Source organism: Phyllopteryx taeniolatus, chromosome 3, assembly GCF_024500385.1.
Source record: "Phyllopteryx taeniolatus isolate TA_2022b chromosome 3, UOR_Ptae_1.2, whole genome shotgun sequence".
NCBI lineage: Eukaryota > Metazoa > Chordata > Actinopteri > Syngnathiformes > Syngnathidae > Phyllopteryx > Phyllopteryx taeniolatus.
The window spans coordinates 144,445-159,576 of record NC_084504.1 but is presented as its reverse complement, the minus strand read 5'-3'; the positions used below and the strand labels follow the sequence as shown (position 1 = coordinate 159,576).

At 45.5% G+C, this 15,132-nt stretch overlaps 2 protein-coding genes across 7 annotated transcripts in view; one reads left to right on the top strand and one right to left on the bottom strand.

The window, feature by feature from the left end:
- Nucleotides 1–15,132, top strand: part of si:ch211-158d24.2 (multiple epidermal growth factor-like domains protein 9) — a 395,895-nt gene that overhangs the window by 236,325 nt on the left and 144,438 nt on the right. The window lies entirely within an intron of this gene.
- The window catches only part of hm13 (histocompatibility (minor) 13), a 48,476-nt gene that overhangs the window by 20,774 nt on the left and 12,570 nt on the right, over nucleotides 1–15,132 (bottom strand). For 3 of the 5 annotated variants that reach the window (XM_061766329.1, XM_061766328.1, XM_061766326.1), the window contains exon 2: nucleotides 285–383. In XM_061766329.1, coding sequence (XP_061622313.1) covers nucleotides 285–383 — 99 coding nt within the window. Of the gene's footprint in view, nucleotides 1–284; nucleotides 384–3,813; nucleotides 3,850–15,132 lie in introns of all 5 variants that reach the window. The other 2 variants (XM_061766327.1, XM_061766325.1) reach the window with 1 other exon arrangement.

Below are 15,132 nucleotides of genomic sequence, written 5' to 3'. Positions count from 1 at the left end.
CTGATAAACACTATGCTGTTCACCTGCTAGTGCCTAACCGTGTTTGTCAGCTGCTCAGGGTACTATTGCCCTAAAAATCTAGTCACAAGCTATCTCTTTGCAGCTGCTAGCTAACTTGTTTGATGTTAAACCCTGTACAATCTTCACCAACTAGTGGCCATCTGTGTCTGTTAGCCGCTCAACAAGCATTATGTTCCACAGCTAGTCTCCAAGTTTCTCTTAGCTGTTCACGATGTAACTGATAACACTTTGAGCCAAGGGTACAGGGAAACCAGGAAGGTCACCTTGAAGAAAAGGTAGAGTCCAAAGAGAGTACAGCTGGCGATGATGGGGAATCTGGCGGCATCTCGGCTGGTGATGGTCTCTGGCATGTCTGACGCGTTCTGCGGACAACAGTGGGTGCAGTTAAACACTTCTGGTCAGTCTTGTCCAACTCTTTGAATGTGATAAAAGTATGTACAGTGGGTACAGAAAGTATTGAGACCTCCTTAAATTTTTCCACTCTGTTATATTGCAGCCATTTGCTAAAATCATTAAGTTCATATTATTTTCCTCATTAATGTACACACAGCAACCCATATTGACAGGGAAAAAAACAGAAGTTGAAATTTTTATTTCAAGATTTATTAAAAAAGAAAAACTGAAATATCACACAGCCATAAGTATTCAGACCCTTTGCTGTGACACTCATTTAACTCGGGTGCTGTCCCTTTCTTCTGATCATCCTTGAGATGGTTCCACAGATTCATTGGAGTCCAACTGTGTTTGATTATACTGATTGGACTTGATTAGGAAAGCCACACACCTGTCTATATGAGACCTTACAGCTCACAGTATAAGTCAGAGCAAATGAGAATCATGAGGTCAAAGGAACTGCCTGAAGAGCTCAGAGACAGAATTGTGGCAAGGCACAGATCTGGCCAAGGTTACAAAAAAAATTCTGCTGCACTTAAGGTCCCTAGGAGCACAGTGGCCGCCATAATCCTTAAATGAAAGACATTTGGGACAACCAGAACCCTTCCTCGAGCTCGCCGTCCTGCCAGACTGAGCAATTGGGGAGAAGAGCCTTGGTGAGAGAAGTAAAGTAGTGCCCAAAGATCATTGTGGCTGAGCTCCAGAGATTCAGTCGGGAGATGGGAGAAAGTTCTAGAAAGTCAACCATCACTGCAGCCCTCCACCAGTCGTGGCTTTATGGCAGAGTGGCCCGACGGAAGCCTCTTCTCAGTGCAAGACACATGAAAGCCCGCATGAAGTTTGCTTAAAAAAAAAAAAAAAACACCTGAAGGACTCCAAAATGGTGAGAAAAAGATTCTCTGGTCTGATGAGACCAAAATAGAACTTTTTGGCCTTAATTCTAAGTGGTATGTGTGGAGAAAACCAAGCATTGCTAATCACCTGTCCAATACAGTCCCAACAGTGAAGCATGGTGGTGGCAGCATCATGCCATGGGAGTGTTTTTCAGCTGGAGGGACAGGACGACTGGTTGTAATTGAAGGAAAGATGAATGCGGCCAAGTACAGGGATATCCTGGACGAAAACCTTCTCCAGAGTGCTCAGGAACTCAGACTGGGCCTGAGGTTTACCTTCCAACAAGACAATAACCCTAAGGCACACAGCTAAAATAACAAAGGAGTGGCTTTTTCTGTCAATGTCGGGTGCTGTATGTACAGTAATGAGGAAAAAAATGAATTTAAATGATTTTAGCAAATGGCTGCAAGATAAAGAGTGAAAAATTTAAGAGGGTCTGAATACTTTCCGTATCCACTGTACATTGATGTTTGCTGTCGTCAACTCCTGGCTGAACTGCTTAACCTACAGTTAACTTTCCCGTGTTTGTGTTAATTGGGGACTAATGCACACAACAACTCTTTAGACAGGCGCTGACTTTTAAACGACTTTGTTGAAGTGGAGTGAGCGGTCTAGCTCCTTAGCTCGCTAACACGCTGGCTAGCGAACATTATAAACAGAACGTTCCATGTGTGTAATTTGACGACGCACAACAACTCTGAGCGAAGCGTTGACGTTTTAAACGATGTTGCTATAGTGGAGCGAGCTGCTTCGCTCGTTAACTCAGTTTGTGGGCTAGCTCATTAATTTGCAGGATATTTTGTTAGCTCGCGAGCTGGCGAACATAATAAAGAGTTGACTTTCCCATGTGTGTGTTAATTGGGACCAACACACAACTTAGTGAAACGCTGACGATTTAAATGACATCGCCGTGGTGGATCGAGCTGTTTAGCTCCTGAACATAAACCCTTTCCTGCCCTGCATGTGGAGCAAAGCTGTGGATTATTGGACGGAGCCAACACCGGCAAGAGTGTACCAGTCCGCCGGCGTTACATCAGCCCACTAACGGCTAAAGACGCAGCCATGCAACTCTGTCGGCTCACTATGTCCTGAGTTGTTTAACACATCTAGCTGTAAATATGAAGATGTTCATCTTTTGATCTGAAACCCACTTCTTCAGTATACAACAAAAACAAATGACTTGAACTTGCCGTTCCAATACTTTTGGGGGACTGTATTATTTAAATACGGCGTGTGCTGTATTCCAACAAGCGTTACGACAAGGACACAGTGCCGTTAAGTGTCATGGTGTTGGTGCGCATTTTCTTATTTTTTTGATGAATAAAGGTCTTGTTAGCACACAGTTGCCGTACATTATTGGACATAATAATCTGGTGATGAAGCTTCACTTTGTGTTACTGCCCTTGTTTCTCACAGCCAGTCCATGGTCCCGCTGCCGGTGTTAGCTTTCTTAGCTTTGGGTATCTACTCGGCTAAGCCCAATTCATATCTGCTTATACAGTCAAGCACGTGAGGTTTTTCCTTTCACCATCACAACATCCTGTCTTGCACTTGCAAAATGAATTTTTGGGCCATTTTCAGCAGGCGAAACTTATCAGTGACTTTTTGGGAAAATTTGTTATGGCCCGAGCGGGCCAGCATCAATAAGTACAACATAGTGACCCGACAGTGGCTTACTGGCTCAGGGCCTTAATGCCCTTTATTCTCAACCATTTTAGTCAAGTCCAGGACAGAGATGCATGTACCACTTTTATGTTATTCTCAACCATTTTAGTCATGTCCAGGACGAAGAAGAAGAAGAAGAAGAATCATCTTTTATTGTCATGAACATGCATGCATGCACACGAAATTTGTTCTCTGCATTTAACCCATCACAGTGAACACATACACATGTTAGTGGAACACACTGGAGCAGGGGGCAGCTGAAGCGCCCGGGGAGCATTTCGGGGTATCAGTGTCTTGCTCAAGGACACCACAGCCGTGAGTCCGGGGGATGTTGGCGGATGGTCCAGTCGGGGTTTTGAACCTAGGTCCCCCACGGTGGCAGGCGATGATCTTAACCATTGGGCCACGGCTGCCCAATGGTTAAGATCATCAGAGATGAATGTACCACTTTTACGACATTCCTCTTCTATGGTTATTACATTTTGAACCAATGACAAAGCCAAACACACATGCTGACACACTCACTGAGCTCCAGACTTTATTGCATTGGAGGCACATTTTTGGTTAAATTCTAAATTGTTCAACCTCAGGGGTGTCACAGTGGAACTCCTCTTTGAACATGATGCTACCAGTTCATGCGATGCATGACAACATAAACCAAACAAGTGAACTGAGTGGTTAATGACAGGGAGGAAACAAGTGTGATACAATCTCTCATGCAGTCGACATTATTCATGGTTGTCAGTCATGTGATGGCAGACTATTAGTTGCTCTCACACACGCAGCCATACATAGTATGTATGTTTTCATGCTTACAAACAAACAGCATCTCATACTCACTCGGAAGCCCGATTCGTATGCTTTTTCTCTGAGCTCCTACAGACAAGACAGATGTAAACGGACAACACAGGAAGAAACAAACAGGATCAGAATTGAAGCGAATTAGCCATGCAGGGAAAAGCACATAATTGACTGTTCATTAATGAGCGAAAGGGGGATCAGAATAAGCTTTATTGGCAAGTATTTTACAAGACAGACTAGGAATTTGTCTCCAGTAGTTGGAGACACTCTAGTCTGACAACAAACAACCGATGACAAAATATACATTGAGGACATAAAAAACAAGTATGGAGAGTCATTGAGCAATGAAAGTGTGCCACTACTGTGGTGATGCTGTTATAATGGCATTGTGCAAATGATGCAGGCCAAGGAATTTATGGCAATTTAAAGTGACTAATAGTGCAATGATTTGGTTCAGTGACAATTGTACAAATGGTGCAGAGAGTTGTCTCAAACACATAGTGCCGTGAAAAAGTATTGACCCCCTTCTCAAATTATATTATTTTTGCAGTTTCCCCACTTTAAGATAAAACAAATGTAAATAGACCAATATAACCCAAGTGAAATTAAAATGCTGTTTTTAAATGATGATTTAATTTTTTAAGGAAAAAACACTTCAAAGTTAACTGCCCCAATGTTATAAGTGCAGGCCTTGGCCTCTTAGGGGCAGTGTGGTGTGATACATGGAGCTACACGTTTACAGTAAAAAAAAATTAATGAATAAATAAAAATAAAATCACGATAGAACTTTAAATGTGTGTTTTTTTTTTTAACAGATTAGGAAGAATATATGCCTTCTATTGTCTGAGATGAAATTCCAGTTTTAGGTCAATTAGGCATACCAAACTATTTCCATTTTGATAAATGCTAAATATTTATTGTTTTCTACCGTGGTGTGGCGAGCGGATGCTGCCATTGGGAAAAAAAAAGAAATTGGAAAATGGCCTTTTTAAACATCACATTTCAACTAAGAAGACTAACGTACGGGCATTTTTCTACCAAAGTGTCATGGTTTAGGGCGCAAATTTCCAAATGATTTACATTGATTTTTGGGCATGAACATTTTGGCCAATTTGCTACATAAAAAGTGGCAAAAAATTCTTCATCCTTATCCGATTCTTACAAACTACGTAAGGCTGTAGCGATCGAATATGTTAGTATTCGAGTATCCTACGAAAAACTAACGAGTAATTCAGATTTTATTTTTTTATTTTTAATTAAATAATTTCATTTTTTATATTTTTGCTTGGTAAAAGAGCATTTATGAAGAAGAAAAAATAAGCAATTTCACTTATTAGCGACCAATTGGTTTTCTTTTTTAGATAACTTTTTCTTATCTTCACATTAAGCAGCAAACTATTTTCTTGTGTCATAGCATTTTTAGTGAGGCAATTTCAAACAAATAAAACTAAAATATACAGTGGGTACGGAAAGTATTCAGACCCCCCGTAAATTTTTCACTCTTTGTTATATTGCACCCATTTGCTAAAATTATTCAAGTTCATTTTTTTCCCTCATTAAAGTATAAACAGCACCCCATATTGACAGAAAAAAATAGAATTGTTGGATTTTTTGTAGATTTATTAAAAAAGAAAAAATTTAATATCACACAGCCATAAGTATTCAGACCCTTTGCTCAGTATCTAGTAGAAGCACCCTTCCATCCATCTTCTACCACTTATCAGAGGTCAGGTCGCGGGGGCAGTAGCTTTAGCAGGGACGCCCAGACTTCCCTTTCCCCAGCCAAGACCCCAAGATACTTGAACTCCTCCACTTGGGGTAGGATCTCATCCCCGACCTGGAGAGGGCACGCCACCCTTTTCCGACTGAGGACCATGGTCTCAAGATTTGGAGGTGCTGATTCTCATCCCAGCCGCTTCACACTCGGCTGCGAACTGCTCCAATGAGAGTTGGAGGTCACGGCTTGATGAAGCCAACAGAACCACATGATCTGCAAAAAGCAGATATGCAATACTGAGGTCACCAAAACGGACCCCCTCTATGCCTCGGCTGCACCTAGAAATTCTGTCCATAAAAGTAATGAACAGAATCGGTGACAAAGGGCAGCCTTGGCGGAATCCAACCCTCACCGGAAACAAGTCTGACTTACTGCCGGATATGCGGACCAAACTCTGACTCCGGTCTTACAGGGACCGAACAGCCCGTGGAACACACCCTCCGCTCCCCCTTCTTAAAAAGGGGGACCACCACCCCAGTCTGCCAATCCAGAGGCACTGTCCCCGATGTCCACGCGATGTTGCAGAGGCATGTCAACCAGGACAGCCCTACAACATCCAGAGCCTTGGGGAACTCCGGGCGAATCTCATCCACCCCTGGGGCCTTGCCACCGAGGAGCTTTTTAACCACCTCGGTGACCTCAACCCCAGAGATAGGAGAGCCCGCCTCAGAGAACCCAGACTCTGCTCCCTCATGGGAAGGCGTGTCGGTGGAATTGAGGAGGTCTTTGAAGTATTCTCCCCACCGGCTCACAACATCCCGAGTCGAGGTCAGCAGCGCCCCATCCCCACTATACACAGTGTTGATGGTGCACTGCTTTCCCCTCCTGAGACGTCGGATGGTGGACCAGAATTTCCTCGAAGCCGTCCGTAAGTCTTTCTCCATGGCCTCACCGAACTCCTCCCATGCCCGAGTTTTTGCTTCAGCGACCACCAAAGCTGCATTCCGCTTGGCTAGCTGGTACCAATCAGCTGCTTCAGGAGTCCCACAGGCCAAAAAGGCCCGATAGGACTCCTTCTTCAGCTTGACGGCATCCCTCACCATTGGTGTCCACCAACGGGTTCAGGGATTGCCGCCACGACAGGCACCGACCACCTTACGGCCACAGCTACGGTCGGCCGCCTCAGCAATGGAGGCGCGGAGCATGGTCCACTCGGACTCGATGTCCCCCGCCTCCCCCGGAACATGAGCAAAGTTCTGTCGGAGGTGGGAGTTGAAACTCCTTCTGACAGGGGATTCCGCCAGACGTTCCCAGCAGACCCTCACAATACGTTTGGGCCTGCCACGTCGGACCGGCATCTTCCCCCACCATCGGAGCCAACTCACCACCAGGTGGTGATCAGTTGACAGCTCCGCCCCTCTCTTTACCAGAGTGTCCAAGACATGCGGCCGCAAGTCCGATGACACGACCACAAAGTCGATCATCGAACTGCGACTTTGGGTGTCCTGGTGCCAAGTTCACGTGTGGACACCCTTATGCTTGAACATGGTGTTCGTTATGGACAATCCTTGACGAGCACAGAAGTCCAATAACAGAACACCGCTCGGGTTCTGATCGGGGGGGCCGTTCCTCCCAATCACGCCCTTCTAGGTCTCACTGTCATTGCCCACGTGAGCATTGAAGTCCCCCAGCAGAACGATGGAGTCCCCAGCGGGAGCGCTCTCCAGCACCCCCTCCAAGGACTCCAAAAAGGGTGGGTACTCTGAACTGGTGTTTGGTGCATAGGCACAAATAACAGTCAGGACCCGTCCCCCCACCCGAAGGCGGAGGGAGGCTACCCTCTCGTCCACCATGGTGAACCCCAACGTATAGGCGCCGAGCCGGGGAGCAATAAGTATACCCACAACTGCTCGGCGCCTCTCACCGTGGGCAACTCCAGAGTGGAAGAGAGTCCAACCCCTCTCGAGAGGACTGGTACCAGAGCCCAAGCTGTGTGTGGAGGAGAGTCCGACTATATCTAGTCGGAACTTCTCGACCTCCCACACCAGCTCGGGCTCCTTCCCTGCCAGAGAGGTGACATTCCACGTCCCTAGAGCCAGCTTCTGTAGCCGGGGATCGGATCGCCAAGGTCCCCACATTCGGCCACCGCCCAGCTCGCATTGCACCCGACCCCTATCGCCCGTCCCACAGGTGGTGAGCCCATGGGAAGGGGGACCCACGTTACCCTTTCGGGCTGTGCCCGGCCGGCCCCCATGGGTGCAGGCCCGGCCACCAGACGGTCTCCTTCGAGCCCCAACTCCAGGCCTGGCTCCAGAGTGGGGCCCCGGTGACCCGCGTCCGGGCAAGGGAAACCTGAGTCCATAATTTCTCTTCTTCATAAGGGGTCTATGAAGCACCCTTTTGAGCTAAAATAGCCAAAATAAAAAATAGTCCTTTTGGGAACAATGCACCAAATTTTACACACCTGGATTTGGGGATCCTCTGCCATTCCTCCTTGCAGATCCTCTCCAGTTCTGTCAGGTTGGACGGTGAAGTTTGGTGGACAGCCATTTTCAGGTTTCTCCAGAGATGCTAAATTGGGTTTAAGTCAGGGCTCTGGCTGGGCCATTAAAGAACAGTCACGGAGTTGTTCTGAAGCCACTCCGTTATTTTAGCTGTGTGCACAGGGTCCTCTTGTTGGAAGGTGACCCTTCGGCACGGTCTGAGGTCCTGAGCACTCTGGAAAAGGTTTTCGACCAGGATATCCCTGCACTTGGCTGCATTCATCTTTCCTTCAATTGCATCCAGTCGTCCTGTCCCTGCAGCTGAAAAACACCCCCACAGCATGATGCTGCCACTACCATGCTTCACTGTTGGGACTGTATTGGACAAATGATGAGCAGTGCCTAGTTTTCTACACACGTCGCTTAGAATTAAGGCCCAAAAGTTCTACCTTGGTCTCACCAGACCAGACAATCTTATTTCTCACCATCTTGGAGTCCTTTAGGTGTTTTTTCTGCAAAGCAAAAGCCATTTATCAACAACACCCAGAAACGCCGCCGGCTTCTCTGGGTCCGAGCTCATCTAAGATGGACTGATGCAAAGTGGAAAAGTGTTCTGTGGTCCGACGAGTCCACATTTCAAATTGTTTTTAGAAATTGTTGACATCGTGTCCTCCGGGCCAAAGAGGAATGTTATGGACGCAAAGTTCAAAAGCCAGCATCTGTGATGGTATGGGACTGTTAGTGCCAGTGGCAAGGGTAACTGTACATCAAGAGAGAAGTCTGTGGAATGCGTGGAGATGTGGATAAAGTAATGTGGCTTCCCAGCAACACGGCGCCTGTGTACAACTAAAAAATAAAAATAAAAATACAAAAATAAAAAAGTTGGTTGAGAAAGAACAAAAAATTAGAATTAGGATTTAGAACTTTTAGTTAAAACTGTCAAATGTCTGGAAATGTGGTTGACTGCTAGATTTAGATGTAAACAGGGACAGAAGCTTTCTGACAAAACTATGTGTAGGGCAAGTTACTGATAACTGTGTATCGCCTGTGGTCTGATCTGTCCGAGTTGGCCAAGGGGAGGATTGTCAGGTTGTGGTCGCGAGCTGGGTTCCACAGTGGCCTCACCCTATGACAAAGATCAAGAAGAGTGCAATCTGGAAGAAGACCCGAAATGGAGGACGATTTGTAATTTTTCAAGGTTTCGAGAAACTATTCACTGGTGGATATTTGTTCTGGGACAAAGCATTGAAAATGCATATTTTTAATTGATGATTGAAAATTTTAAATAAAGGTTGTTGAGTTTTTTGGTACTAGATAAATAAAAATTCTGGTTAAATTCATGGTTAATGCCACTGACATGAATAAATTAACAAATGTGAAAAGCAAAATGTTTTGACACACAATTTGTTTGCACTCACAGAGTTAACAGTGCTTCACTATTGGGATTGTATTGGACAGGTGATGAGCAGTGCCTGGTTTTCTCCACACATGCCACTTAGAATTAAGGCCAACAATTTCTATCTTGGTCTCATCAGACCAGAGAATCTTATTTCTCACTATCTTGGAGTTCTTCAGGTGTTTTTTTTTTTTTTTTTTAGCAAACTCCATGCGGGCTTTCACGTGTCACTGAGGAGAGGCTTCCGTCGGGCCACTCTGCCATAAAGGCCCGACTGGTGGAGGGCTGCAGTGATGGTTGACTTTCTAGAACTTTCTCCCGCAGTGATGCTTGACTTTCTAGAACTTTCTCCCATCTCCCGACTGCATCTCTGGAGCTCAGCCACATTGATCTTTGGGTTCTTCTTTACCTCTCTCACTTGGCCGGATGGCCAGCTCTAGGAAGCGTTCTGATCGTCCGAAACGTCTTCCATTTCAGGATTATGGAGACCATTGTGCTCTTACGAACCTTAAGTGCCGCAGAAACGTTTTTGTAACCATGGCCAGATCTGTGCCTTGCCACAATTCTGTGTGAGCTCTTCAGGCAGTTCCTTTGACCTCATGATTCTCATTTGCTCTGAAATGCACTGTGAGCTGTAAGGTATTTTATAGACAGGTGTGTGGCTTTCCTAATCAAGTCCAATCAGTATAATCAAACAAAGCTGGACTCCAATGAAGGTGTAGAACCATCTCAAGGTTGAACAGAAGAAATGGACAGCACCGAATTAAATATGTAAGGGTCTGAATACTTATGGCTGTGTGATATTTCAGTTTTTATTTTTTAATAAATCAGCAAATATGTTTTTTTCTGTCAATATGGGGTGCCGTGTGTACATTAATGAGGGGAAAAAAAATGTACTTAAATGATTTTAACATAAAGACCCCTAATGATGACGACAAACAATGGACTTCTTTTTCCCTTGCCCGGACGCGGGCCACCGGGGCCCCCCACTGGAGCCAGGCCTGGTGGTGGGGCTCGAAGGCGAGCGCCTGGTGGCCGGGCCTGCACCCATGGGGCCCGGCCGGGCACAGCCCGAAAGGGTAACGTGGGTCCCCCTTCCCATGGGCTCACCACCTGTGGGAGGGGCCATAGGGGTCGGGTGCAGTGTGAGCTGGGCGGTGGCCGAAGGCGGGGACCTTGGCGATCCGATCCCCGGCTACAGAAGCTGGCTCTTGGGACGTGGAATGTCACCTCTCTGCCAGGGAAGGAGCCCGAGCTGGTGTGTGAGGTCGAGAAGTTCCGACTCGATATAGTTGGACTCGCCTCCACACACACCTGGGGCTCTGGTACAGCCGTGGAACAGTGGACCAGCTCTACACCCTCGGCAGGGTCCTCGAGGGTGCATGGGAGTTCGCCCAACCAGTCTACATGTGTTTTGTGGACTTGGAGAAGGCGTTCGACCGTGTCCCTCGGGGAGTCCTGTGGAGAGTGCTTCGGGAGTATGGGGTACCGAACCCCCTGATACGGGCTGTTCGGTCCCTGTACGACCGGAGTCAGAGTTTGGTCCGCATATCCGGCAGTAAGTCGGACTCGTTCCCGGTGAGGGTTGGACTCCGCCAAGGCTGCCCTTTGTCGCCGATTCTGTTCATAACTTTTATGGACAGAATTTCTAGGCGCAGCCGAGGCGTAGAGGGGGTCCGGTTTGGTGGCCTCAGTATTGCATCTCTGCTTTTTGCAGATGATGTGGTTCTGTTGGCTTCATCAAGCAGTGACCTCCAACTATCATTGGAGCAGTTCGCAGCCGAGTGTGAAGCGGCTGGGATGAGAATCAGCACCTCCAAATCTGAGACCATGGTCCTCAGTCGGGAAAGGGTGGCATGCCATCTCCAGGTCGGGGATGAGATCCTGCCCCAAGTGGAGGAATTCAAGTATCTTGGGGTCTTGTTCACGAGTGAGGGAAGAATGGAACGGGAGATCGACAGGCGGATCGGTGCAGCGTCTGCAGTGATGCGGACTTTGTATCGGTCCGTTGTGGTAAAGAAAGAGCTAAGCCGAAAGGCGAACCTCTCAATTTACCGGTCGATCTTCGTTCCTACCCTCACCTATGGTCATGAGCTGTGGGTCGTGACCGAAAGAACAAGATCCCGGATACAAGCGGCCGAAATGAGTTTCCTCCGCAGGGTGTCCGGGCTCTCCCTTAGAGATAGGGTGAGAAGCTCGGTCATCCGGGAGGATCTCAGAGTAGAGCCGCTACTCCTCCGCATTGAGAGGAGCCAGATGAGGTGGCTGGGGCATCTGATTCGGATGCCTCCCGGACGCCTCCCTGGTGAGGTGTTCCGGGCATGTCCCACCGGGAGGAGACCCCGGGGACGACCCAGGACGCGCTGGAGAGACTACATCCTTCGGCTGGCCTGGGAACGCCTCGGGATCCCCCCGGAAGAGCTGGATGAAGTGGCTGGGGAGAGGGTAGTCTGGGCGTCCCTGCTGAAGCTACTGCCCCCGCGACCCGACCCGGATAAGCGGTAGAGAATGGATGGATGGATGGATGGATGATTTTAACATTCCGCTTCCTTGACATTTCTCGAGTCCCAAGTCAAATCCCACCGTTTGGGTTACTAGCAAATATAGGGTTAATCAGGAACTATCCGCCGATTCAATTGAACCTAAACTGCTCATCCGTCAACACTGCCAACATCCACTTTGCATTGATGCTGTTCACAATATTTGTCCAGTATTGAAGTCGATACCCATTGGGCCAAATTCCGTCCGGTATTAACCGCTTTTTGGTTGTCGAGAATGTTTTTTTTGTTTTTTGTATTTTTGCTAAAGTGAGCATGGGTGGGATGTGTCACTTTATCAAAAGGGGAGTTGGGGGGTGATGTCTGGAGTAGTTTCTTTTTGTTTTCTTCTCCTTTTTATTTTGTTGGTTTTGGCTTGGTCTGAAGTTGTTTGTTTTTCTTTTCTTTTTTGTTTAGTTTTTGGTTTTGTCTTGTTTTGTGCTCTGGAGTACAAAGGCAGTTTTGTCTTGTTTTGTGCTCTGGAGTACAAAGACAGTGGATTGTTTTAGTTTTGTCGCATCACACGTTGCATTGTTATGTCTGACAGATAATTGATTGCCACGAAAATCTGAATTTATAGATTCACTTAGAGCCAATTCAAGATGCTGCAAACACAGCACCGATATTGGCATTATCATGGTGATACATATGATGATTGTTCCACATACATTTAATGTCTATAATTTTGAACTCATTATGGAACATTCACCTATTTGGGTTGACATATGAAGCGATATATACTAAATTGTGCACATTTGTTATTAGGTCAACATGGTATGATATAGTGGCTTTCCACAAGCGGTATATACAGATTACAAATTACAAGACTTGTAGAATATAGGTTGAAAAAGGAACACAGGGGCCTTACTGAAATTCTTAGCCGATAAGATACATTTTAACTGTCGTCTGAAAAACACAATTTTTAAATTTCAAACCCCCCAACCTTCAGACGAAAAACCTAATAAATATACAGATGTTACGTTTGGGCATGACAAATTATTGCAGGTCCTGGACCAGTAATTATGCATAACGGACTGTGTCGTTGGCATCCCTTGGACAAAAAATGCTGAGGCAGATTTGATCCAACGGAAGAAAGTCCTTCGATTGCCAGACTACTCAAAACCCTTCACTCGTTATTTACATGATCTTGTGTTGACACAGACACAGGCTTTTGGGGGAAAGGAAAAGTACCTAGCGGGAGCTTTAATTCTACCCCAATTTTTGTAAAGTGTCGAGACCAGTGGTTCTTAACGTTGTTGGAGGGATGGAACCCCGCAAGTTTCATATAGAGTGCACGGAACCCTTCCTAATTTGAAAAATAAAACATGGTTTATTCCAAATTAGAAACGGGTATATATTGTCTATGTAGATTCTCAGTGATCCAGGTCATGCACAAAATGAACCACGCATCAGTTGCACACAAAATCACTGTATTAAAAGAACAAAACCAACAAACAAGAACTTCACACAAAAATTCAATGAACATTTACTCTAAGTGAATGTGATTTTTGCTGTTGCCATTCCCCTTGGTAAGTGCCAGTCTCATATCAAAGGAACGGACGAAAGTGCCAGTCTCATATCAAAGGAACGGGCTTCGTTGTTAAAATTCACAACAAAGTCTGTTCCTTTTCTTTATGTTATTTCTACAATCCTCGAAAAGGGTTCATTGGTAAGAGTACATTTTTTGGGCTGTTTTTCATTTATTGGATGCGGTGTCTGATGCCACACCAATGCTACTCAACTCAACTGTATCCTTGAACTGTTGTTAAATAAAGATAGTTTAAAAAAAGAAAGCATTTCAACTCGAGTCGCAGCGGCGCAATAGTAAACGCCCAATTTGACGCACCATTGTGTTTTGAACGGCATGAACACGGCATTCAAAATGCAGTGTAAAAAGGCTTTTACGGATAAAGCACACACGGGGTGTCGAGTCCTCCGTCGAACCCCAGCGACTGCCTCACCGAATCCTTGGGGTTCCATCGAACCCAGGTTAAGAACCACTGGTCTTGACGCAGGGGTGTCAAACTCATTTTTGTCATGGGCCACATCGTAGTTAAGTCTTCCCTCGGAGGGGCGCTACGACTGTGAACCCATATAAATGAAAGATTACCTCATAGAATGTAAATACATACAGTATACACACAACACATTGATCAATAACCAGTTTTGAAATCAGGTACCTATAAAAACATGTTTTTCAACTATGACATTTCTTTTCAAAGGGTGATTGGTTACAAAAAAAAAATGCTTGCAAATATCTCAATGGTATCACACCAGAACACAATAAGGAATTTTGATTTGCTTTCGCGGGCCACATAAAATGATGGGATGACCAATTTGACACCTGTGGTCTAGAGCATTTTTTATGTACAGTATTTACATTTAGTAATGTTTTGATTATCAGTCTCAAAGATAATTATAATATATAAATAATTATGTTCGTATAAAGTTGATCATGGATATTGGGTTGGACCATATTGACGCTATACTGATAATGTATATAATGAAATAATGATCGATGCGCTTACAAAATACTGTCTCGATATGGTAGACATGTTTAAGTAAGAATTGAAGTGGTAGTCGCACAATTAACCAAAATTCTTCTCAGAATTTTATTACTATTGTTATTACATTATTATTATTTATTATTTTACAATTCTTTGAAAGCTTTCCTATGACAACAGCTTTCCGACAGATTACAATTTGACCTCAGAACACATGGTAGCTACCACCCGCAAATAAATACTGGGAAGTCAATTAAATTAGGTCAAGTATATATATGAGGAAGTGTGTGCCCCCTATTCCTATTTTTTGCAGGCACTCCAATGGACCGGATCCATTCGGGTCTACCAAATCCAGATCTGCCGATGGGCATACAATTCGTTCAGATATTGCACATTATCGACTTATCAATTTCAGGAAACAAGTCCAATAAGCACTCCTAAGGCTGGTCGACAGACCCCTGCATGAAATCAAACCCGGTGATTTCGTGCTGATTAAAAACTTCTGCCGGACAACGTGGAGACATCAGCGGGGCCTTTCCAAGTCCTCCTTGTGACCCACACTGCAGTGGAAGTTGCTGAAAGAACTACGTGGGTTCATGAGTCACATTGCAAGAAGGTCCCAGCGCCTCCTATGATCCCGACTCCTCCACTTCCCTCACCTTTTACGAAGGAAGAAAAGCTGTTGCACATAGATTCCTGACAACGCTGGTGATACAGGTGT